The sequence below is a fragment of the Mesoplodon bidens genome, assembly GCF_964165515.1.
Source record: "Mesoplodon bidens genome assembly, chromosome: 6".
Taxonomy (NCBI): domain Eukaryota; kingdom Metazoa; phylum Chordata; class Mammalia; order Artiodactyla; family Ziphiidae; genus Mesoplodon; species Mesoplodon bidens.
This window is the reverse complement of record NC_138162.1, coordinates 21,201,174-21,210,193: the sequence shown is the minus strand read 5'-3', so window position 1 is coordinate 21,210,193 and position 9,020 is coordinate 21,201,174. Positions and strand designations below refer to the sequence as shown.

Genomic DNA, 9,020 nt, shown 5'->3' with positions numbered 1-9,020 from the left:
AGCCGTCTTATGGAGACCTGGCCACATCTGAGAACCTCTGGGAGGTGGTTGGAGTTGTCTGAATTCACTTCTCCCAACTCTTCCCAAGTCACTACTGTTATTCCACCTGCCATTTTCCTTTGCCATGGAACGTATTTTATTAAATTCTTTTGCTTTGGCTGATAACAGAGATGGCTGAAAAGACAGGCCCAGGCATCATGGAGCACACAGACTTTCACTGTCTAAAGCCCCAATAGTGCTGTATCTCCTCCTCCTCAACTGTGTCCTTTTACTTCAGAACACCCTTTGCCCTTCACGTCTGTGGAGGCTTTCCTGGTTTCCCAACCTATGCTGCCTTTTATCAGACCTACTCACCCATCTAACACACCTTGTCCCATTGATTATTCCTGACTTGAAGCCAAAATTGTATGAATCTAATGCTCCTCACACGTCTCCCGTGCCCTCCATCCACCTCACTACTCCTGTGTCATGTTGAAGTGCTGGCATGAAATCCTCATGGAAACATCCATCAAAGAAGTGGGGAAGAGGTTCTGAGAAGGGTCAGGACTGGGGTTTGAGGTTTGAGGGTACCCAGGACAGGAAGAGATGAGACCACTGAAAGATGATGTATATGATTTGCAAATAATTTCTCCCACTTTGTGACTTTTCTTTGAGTTTTCTTTTATTTCTTTTTTTATTGAGGTATAATTGACATCTTTGAATTTTCTTTTTTTCCCAGTTTATTGAGATATAATTGACATACATCACTGGATAAGTTTAAGGTGTACAGCATAACAGTTTGACTTAACATCTTTGAATTTTCTTGATGGTGTCTTGGTAGCACAAGAGTTTTTAATTTTAACGAAGTCATTTTGAGTTGACTTTATAGATGGCAAGTGTCGCAGCTTGTTTCTTATTTGCGTAAGGATCTCCAATTCTCCCACCTCCGTAATTTGAAAGGACTGGGCAGGTATATTTGAGCAGGGCAGGCTGCACAGGCACAGGGCTGCGCTGCCAGCTAGTCGGACTGCATGTGGTTGAGCAGACTGTGGTGAGCGTGTTGGTGGTCCATGGTGAGCAGAGATAGGATGGACCAATTACCGAGGGACTCAGTCTCAGGTCAGTTTTCGGACGCGCAGGCCCAGCGGCCACGGCTCACGGGCCCAGCCGCTCCACGGCATGTGGGATCCACCCGGACCGGGGCACGAACCCACGTCCCCTGCCTCGGCAGGCGGACTCCCCACCACTGCGCCACCAGGGAAGCCCAGGTCAGTTCTTTTTGAAGACACTTCTGGGTCTGGACCTTTCGTGGCGGCTCCCGGCGGTACTACAACTCCCAGCGTGCATCGCGCGGGCCAGCCCTCCGCGGCGGGGGAAATCCCCGGCCGACCTGGATGTGTGGCGGCGAGGGAAGAGCTGAGCCGCGGGTTCCGGGTTTTTGAGGTCGACTTAAGGCTTTGGCCTCCGCGAGGGGTGAGCAACGAAACGGCAAGCCGTGTGACCTACCCACTCAGACACGCCCCCGGCCTCTGGCCCGCCTCTGCCTTCCTCTCTGGTCTGGCCCCGACTCGTTTCTTCTTCCAGTTTCCCGCGGGGAGTAACCCTTGAAGACGACCAACCGCAGCCGAGCATTTTGCCGGCCGGGCCAATCAGAGGCGCGGGTGGAAGAGGCGGAGGTAGAAGCCCCGCCAGGCGGCCAGCGGGGTGTCCGTTTCTCCCGGAAAGGGTAGGCCGACCCGGCTGGAACCCCGAGGGGAGCAAAGGAGCCTTGGCGGGGTGCGGAAGTGCACGGGCCTCTCCGCTCTCAGAGGGGCCAGGTTACCCTTCAGCGGCTCCCTTTAGGTGTCTGGGCCCAGACTCGGCCGCCATGGCTCACAGGACCCCTCCGGGCTCTTCAGCCTCACACGCCAGCTGCCTGGACCTGTGGAGGGAAAAGAATGACCAACTAGTTAAACAGGCCAAGGTAACGCGGTTGCTGGGACCCTCGCTTTGCAACCCCAAAGTACCAGGAAAGGGGTATGCAGTAGATTTACCCTGGCCGATGGGGAGGGGCTGAGCGTGACCTCCCCTAAATAGCCAGAAATGGCTGGAGAATGACATCCCTTGCCACAGCTGCAAGGGGAGAGGGAAGGACTGTACCCCACCCCACATTTGTTAGGTTGCTCAGGACTCAGGTCTGTCTCCGAGGCGACAGCAGTTGGCTCAAGGTGCACTGGAAGGGCTCCGGGGACTCCTCCATAGTCTGCAAGGTAAGGGGCGCCCTCCCCAGGATGGTCACTCCCTCCACAGCCAGAGACCAGTTCCTCTTCTGCATTTCTGGGATTGAGGAGATTACTCAGGGGGTAAGGGGTTCTGGAATCGTCTTTATACAGGTGAATCTCTCTCCTTACTCACACACACACACACCACCACCACCACCACCACCACCACCACCACCACCACCCCAGCATTTGAAGAAGTGGTCTCCAGGATGGTCTGTTTGGAAAACCTTCTGCCCTTTCCAAATTCTCTGTCCAAAGGGTGGATTCTTTTTCTTTTTTTGGCTGCGTTGGGTCTTTGTTGCTACGAGCGGGCCCTCTCCAGTTGCAGCGAGTGGGGGCCACTCTTCGTTGTGGTGCGCGGGCCCCTCATTGCGGTGGCTTCTCGTTGTGGTGCGCGGGCCCCTCATTGCGGTGGCTTCTCGTTGTGGAGCACGGGCTCTAGGTGCGTGGGCTTCAGTGGTTGTGGTACGCGGGCCCAGTAGTTGTGGCTCGCAGGCTCTAGAGCGCAGGCTCAGCAGCTGTGGCGCACAGGCCTAGTTGCTCCGCGGCATGTGGGATCTTCCCGGACCAGGGCTCGAACCCGTGTCCCCTACATTGGCAGGTGGATTCTTAACCACTGCGCCACCAGAGAAGTCTCCAAAGGGTGGTTTCTTTACTGAGGCCATTTTGGTTGGGGTGGGGTGATCTCTCTCACCTGAGAGTTGTCTGTGAGACCAGCATTTGTTGCTCCAGGGCTCCCTGCAGCTGTTTCTGTTCTCCCCTTGGAACTGACTGTCATCTGCAATTTCATTACCCTGAGGGCAAGCCTGGCCCAGGGTTTCACTGAGGACCTGGCACAGGATATCCAGCAGGGCCTAGAGAGAGGTAAGGGCCAGAGATTGCCTTCCATGCCCCTGCCAGCCTCAGGCTGGGCTTAAGTTCTTGCAAGGGGGGTAGGAGGAGCAACATAATCTGTCATCTCCACGGAGATGCCCTTCTCTGATCCTCCATGTGCTCCTCGGACCAGGAGCACCTTTGTGACCTTTGGGCTCCTGCAGAGAAGAAAAGCCAGAGATGAGGTCCCACCTCAGCTTTATGTGTGTGTATACTCTACAGTGCTGGAGACCCAGGAGCAGCTGAAGGCCAGGCTGGAACATGGGCTCAGGGGGCTGTGGGACTCTGTCCTCCATGTTTCCTGCCTTCTGCCGGAGCTGCTCCCTGCCCTTCACCACCTTGCTGGCCTGCAGGCTGCCCTTTGGCTGAGCACTGACTGTCTTGGGGACCTGACCTTGCTGCTGCAGACCCTGAATGTTAGCCAGGTAATTCAGGTAGTGATCTGAACCTAAGGGTCTCTTTCCTCCTCCCACCCTTCCTAGCTGCAGTATCATCATTATGTGTTGGAAAGGCTGCTGGGTTGGTGTTCAGAGGACCCAGGTTCTCTCAGGGACTGTTAGGTGACCTTGCTCTGGTTTGTTCCTCATTGGAGGGATTCTCTTGGGAGCTTGATTATCTTGGGTAGAATTAGAGCTCTCATGACCTTGCTGAAGGCACCTCCCAGTCTCAGTCTTTTCATCAGTAACCCAAACATGGTCGTTGCCCTGTGTCCTTGTGGGCTTATCCTGAGTGAGGAGACTCATTAAAATAAATCATCTCTGCCCCAGGTTCTTCTTCCTCTCTTTATCCTTGCCCCACAGCTATCGATCTCTTAGAATTGAGGGAACAAGAATCAGGAGGGGGCTCCCCTGGTGGCGCAGTGGTTGGGAGTCCACCTGCCGATGCAGGGGACGCGGGTTTGTGCCCCGGTCCGGGAGGATCCCACATGCTGTGGAGTGGCTGGGCCTGTGAGCCATGGCTCTTGGACCTGTGCATCTGGAGCCAGTGCTCCGCAGCGGGAGAGGCCACAGCAGTGAGAGGCCCGCATACCGCAAAAAAAAAAAAAAAAGAATCAGGAGGATCCTTAAGTTCAAAGTCCAGCCAGGGTGGACTGAGATAGGTGAAGGGGTAGTTACAGGCTTGGAACCTCTGATCATCCTTCTTTCCCCAGAGCAGGGCCTCTGAGGATCTGCTGCTACTCCTGAAAACTTGGAGGCCCCCAGCTGAAGAGTCAGATGCTCCGTTGACCCTGCAGGATGCCCAGGACTTGAGGGGTGTCCTTCTGACAGCATTTGCTTATCGCCAAGGCCAGCTAGCAATCTGACTTGTCCCTTCCTCCCCACTCCCTGTCTTAAGGGGTCCTCTGGGCTCATGTCTTCTCTATCCTCTACCCTTCAGCTCAGTAGAGCTTCTCTGTGCTCTTCTTCCCCATCATGCCCCCTGCCCTATTGGCCTCTCTAAGCTCACACCCTGGTTGCCCACAGGCCTCCAGGAGCTGATCACAGGGAACCTGCCCAGGGCACTGAGCAGCCTGCATGAAGCGGCCTCAGGTCTGTGCCCACGACCTGTGTTGGTCCAGGTGTACACAGCCCTGGGGACCTGTCTTCGTAAGATGGTAAAGACAGTCCTAGGGTGGGTTGGGGAAACCAGGGGTGTCAGGAGCAGCTTTCTGCTTTTTGAGGGTAGCTGAGGCTTGTGTCCTCTCACCCCTCTAGGGCAGTCCACAGAGAGCTCTGCTGTACTTGGTTGCAGCCCTGAAAGGGGAATCAACCTGTGGTCCCCCGCTTCTGGAGGCCTCCAGGCTGTATCGGCAACTGGAGAACACGGCAGCAGAGATTGAGTGTCTGGAGCTGCTGGTTGAGGTAAGGAACTGTGTCAGGCGAAGATACGGGGACTGCTGAGATGCTTGTGTTGGGGTAACTAGTCAAGGTATAAGTAGAAGGAAGTATGGTTCCCAGAGATTATAGATATACGTTCTTTTTGTTTTCTCTAGGCCTTGAGTGTCGCTCATATCCCTGAAGCCCCACAGCTTCTCATTGAGGTAGAGTTACTACTCCCACGACCTGACCCAGCCTCTCCCCTTCACTGTGGCACACAGAGCCAGGCCAAGTACCTGCTAGCAAGCCGATGCCTACAGACGGGAAGGTGAGGTTCACCTTGCTCACCTGAGCTCCTCTTCCCACTTCTGACGCCTCCCTTGTGCTGTGACTCTGCTTCTGTTCTTACGAGTTGGGGGGATGGACAAGTCAGGGGCAGGACATGGGTCCCCACTCTCAGCTTCCTGCCTTGATGCTGGACCTGAACTGAGGATTCTTTACCCAGACACTAACCTCCTGTATCTTGAAAATTCTAAAGTCTTCTCCCAAATCCAGTCTGTAAGTAGTAGAGATCCATACTGAGCCAGTGTTGGAGTCCCCAAGCCTCGCCCTCCCCACACCCCAGTGCCCTTAGCTAAAAGCCCTTGGAGTGCCCTGCTGTGGCCTAAGGTGAGGCTCATGGGTTATGACTCTTCAGGGCAGAGAATGCTGCAGAACATTACCTGGACCTGCTGGCCCTGTTGCTGGATGGCTCGGAGCCAAAGGTGGGTATGTCGTGTTTCTCTGCAATGGGGTGGGAGGGTTGGAGTCTCCTTTGGAGTGGAGCAGGACTGACTTTTCCTCTGCTGTTCTTTCTGTCCAATCTGGGGCACCAGACTGGGAAGGTTCCCAGAGCAAGGGGGATCCAGGCAGCGAGCAATGGGTGGTCTCTGCATGATACCAGAGCCTGGTGCAGAGGTTGGGGGTGGGGGCTCATGTCTCTTCAAGACACTGCATTCTCCTCCCACCCCAGTTCTCCCCGCCCCCACGCCCCCCAGGGCCCTGTGTGCCTGAGGTGTTCTTGGAGGCAGCAGCAGCGCTGATCCAGGCAGGCCGAGCCCAGGATGCTTTGACCGTGTGTGAGGAGCTGCTTAGCCGCATGTCATCCCTGCTTCCCAAGAGGCCCCGGCTGTGGGAAGATGGCAGAAGAGGAACCAAAGAGTTACCACACTGCTCACCCTGGGTCTCTGCCACCTATCTGCTTCAGGGCCACGCTCGGGTGCAACTGGGGCCCCAAAAGGAGGCAATTAGTGAATTCAGCCGGTGAGCCCAGGAAGCCAACCAGGACCCTCCGGGAAATGTGGAGGGATAATATTCTAACTGGGACCTGAGTTGGTGAGCTCCATTCTTGTCTACTCACCCTAGAGTTTCTGAGGTTGACTCTTCTTTACCCCTGCTCTGTGTCCCACTTCAGGTGCCTTGAGCTGCTCTTCCAGGCCACACCCAAGGATAAAGAACAAGGTGATCTAGACTCTCAGTTTTCCTCTGTGGTGGTGGTGGCTTCCTTTCCATGTGTCCTAGCCCACCAGGAGATTTAAGAGAAAGGGATTCCAAACACAAGAGATAGAGAGGGAACTTGAGGTGTTGGTGACAGTGTGGCTGGGAACACATGTCTTGACTTTGGAAGTGGTCCCCAGGGCCTGCTTCCAGCTGTGAGCAGGAGTGTACATCAGATGTGGCACTACAACAGCTTCGAGCAGCCGCCCTGATTAGTCGTGGACTGGAATGGGTGGCCAGTGGCCAGGATACCAAAGCCCTACAGGACTTCCTTCTCAGTGTGCAGGTGTGCCCAGGTATGTACATGTGCAAGACATCAGCTATGCACAGATGCATAAGGACAGAGAGGGCCGTGGGGGAGGTACCTGGGGATTAGTGGAAGAGTGATGTTCCTTGATAGGAGGGGTGAATGGGGTTGTGCCTGTATATATATAGGGATAGGTCCAGGTGTGCAGACATATGCAAGACATATACAAGTGTGTATGAAGGCCTCTCAGGAGTTCTCTAGGCTTCCCAGTGTCTTCAGACACAGAGACCATAACTGTGCTGAGAATGTGTTAGGCAGGAGCAGGGTCAGCTGAGCCCTTTGTCCTGGGCAGGCAATGCCCAGGGATAGGCATGGTTGGCAGTGATGTACCCCTGGTATCATGTAGGCAAGACACTTCCCTGTTCTAGGCCTTAGTTTTCCCTTTTATAAAATGATGCTTAAGTCTGTGTCAAGTTCTAAGGCTCTCTACTCTGGGGTGGGGCTACAGGTAATCAAGACGCTTCCTTCCACCTGCTTCAGACTCTGAGGAGGCTGGATCGGAGGGATGAGGCCACTGCTCTCTGGCGGAGGCTGGAGGCCCAAACTGAGATGCCACAGGAGAATGCTGCATGGTGAGGTTGAGAGGCAGCTGGTGTCCTGGAGTCCTTGGGCCTATTGGGAGTGGTGGTGAATGAAAGGGAGGGAATGGCTGTGCAGTCTTCTGCCTGTCCTCCCTTAGACATCACCCTTTTTGCTTTCAGGTCTCTCCCCCTGTACCTAGAAACCTGTTTGGGCTGGATCCATCCCCCTGACCGTGAAACCCTTCTTGAGGAATTTCGGACGTCTCTGCTGGAGACTTGTGACCTGTAGCTGCCACGTTTCAAAGAACCTGAGCTGGGGCCTCAGTGGGCCATCTGTGGGGAGGGCTTTCTGCTATACCGTCCTTGGAGAACATGGCTGGAGCTGACCATTCCAATATAAGTCTGGCATTGGAGAGGCTGGTGGTAGTTCTCCAAAATTTGGTCTGGTTACTGCTGTTCTGGTTCCAGAAGAAGCCCCCCTTCCATCAACAAGGCATTGACTTTGCTCATAGCACCTTTTTTCCTGTTTCCCTTTTCATGTGTTGAGTAAAATTTCATGCCTATCTCTTGTCTGCCTACTACATACCCTTGAGTGGGAAGACAAAGCTGTCTGATTCAGTTGAGTGCTGGTTGTCTTATGATACCTTCTCCCAACATCATCTACCTTATGAGCCTCAGGAGAAAGGACTACAGGAATCCTTACTCAGGTGGCAGTGCCTTTAGTCCTTCTTGTTGCCTAAAAGCAAAACCCCAAAGCCCAGGATCCTTTGTGAGGTGACAGAATGAGTGGAGTTACGTCTGGAAGGTGGTGCCCTCAGGAGAAGGGCAAGTATCTGATTCTTAGAGCAGAGAGACAAACAGACCTCTGAGTCTCTCAGAGTGACTCCCCCGCCTCCCTCATCCCAGATTTGGATTTCCACTGTCTCAGTCAAATGTGTCTGTGTGGATAGGGGGTGAAGGGTGAATTCAGTCAACAGGCCCCCAAAGCTGCCTATTGAATATAGTCAGGGCTAGCTGGCATTTTGGGCCCGAGGACTTCAAGTCTCAGCCTACAATTTTCTTGCTGCTTCGGGTTCTGTTGAATCCGCTGTGTGTTCTGTAGTTGCCTACTGACTCCTCTCTGGACTTGACTGCCCTCCCTCGTTTAGCCATAAATATTAATACCTGGTGGTAAGAGGAAGCATATATCTCCAAGCCCTGAGGAACTGTAAAGCCTATGGGATTAGGATTACCAAAGGGTGCAATGACAATAAAGTAGAGTGGATTAAGAGCTGGGGTGCTAGTCAAAGAGTCCAGAATAGAGATGGCTGGAGCCAGCGTATTGAAGGATGAAGGAGAGGGGTTAGGGTGGAGACTCAGGTTTTGGAAGAAGATGGGTGTGTAGGTTATCCCTACAACAGGACTAGACTAATACAAGAGTTCAATCCATTGTGCCAGGTTTTTCCAGCAGGATAAGCTCAGGAGCCAATGAACTGAAGCCAAGTGGGAGAGCCTGCCTCCCAGGGATAAAGCCTCTCCTTTCGCCAGTCGATCTGGCCCTCTTCCTTTCGTTGATTGGTCGAGAATCTCAATCCGTCGAGGAAGCGTAGCGTTGCGGCCAATTGCCGTGGCGTTACTAGGCGTGTTGCATCCCTGAGGCGGGAGCCGGGCAGCAAGCGAATTTCCTGATTGGCTCCGGTCCGCGGGTTACTGGGGGGAGGCGCGGAGAGGCGGGAGGGAGTCCCCAGGGCAGGCGCTGATTGGCTGA

The 9,020-nt window shown here is 54.1% G+C and overlaps 1 protein-coding gene across 5 annotated transcripts; it reads left to right on the top strand.

The window, feature by feature from the left end:
• The first annotated feature begins 16 nt into the window (after positions 1-16).
• On the top strand, positions 17-8,986 carry FANCG (FA complementation group G). 5 transcript variants are annotated; one of them, XM_081237795.1, is made up of 15 exons: positions 17-1,705; positions 1,822-1,942; positions 2,138-2,228; positions 2,973-3,104; positions 3,336-3,538; positions 4,264-4,399; positions 4,577-4,707; positions 4,808-4,954; positions 5,086-5,237; positions 5,607-5,673; positions 5,922-6,211; positions 6,363-6,409; positions 6,586-6,741; positions 7,201-7,324; positions 7,454-8,986. In XM_081237795.1, the coding sequence occupies exons 2-15, from the start codon at positions 1,847-1,849 to the stop codon at positions 7,560-7,562; spliced, it is 1,881 nt and encodes a 626-aa protein (XP_081093921.1). In that variant the 5' UTR covers positions 17-1,705; positions 1,822-1,846; the 3' UTR covers positions 7,563-8,986. The 5 variants fall into 5 exon arrangements, 4 of the variants coding, with proteins under 4 accessions (XP_081093921.1, XP_081093922.1, XP_081093923.1 ...); XM_081237796.1 differs by having other exon boundaries at positions 1,484-1,942; XR_014016140.1 differs by lacking the exon at positions 17-1,705 and having other exon boundaries at positions 1,714-1,942; positions 7,233-7,324.
• Positions 8,987-9,020: the final 34 nt, after the last annotated feature.

Bases quoted from the DNA above. Each gene is read 5' to 3' on its own strand.
- FANCG (XM_081237795.1), top strand. From the start codon at position 1,847: ATGGCTCACAGGACCCCTCCGGGCTCTTCAGCCTCACACGCCAGCTGC. The intron at 2,229-2,972 runs GTAAGGGGCGCC...TTGTTGCTCCAG, and splicing joins ACTCCTCCATAGTCTGCAAG to GGCTCCCTGCAGCTGTTTCT. The intron at 6,212-6,362 runs GTGAGCCCAGGA...GTCCCACTTCAG, and splicing joins GCAATTAGTGAATTCAGCCG to GTGCCTTGAGCTGCTCTTCC.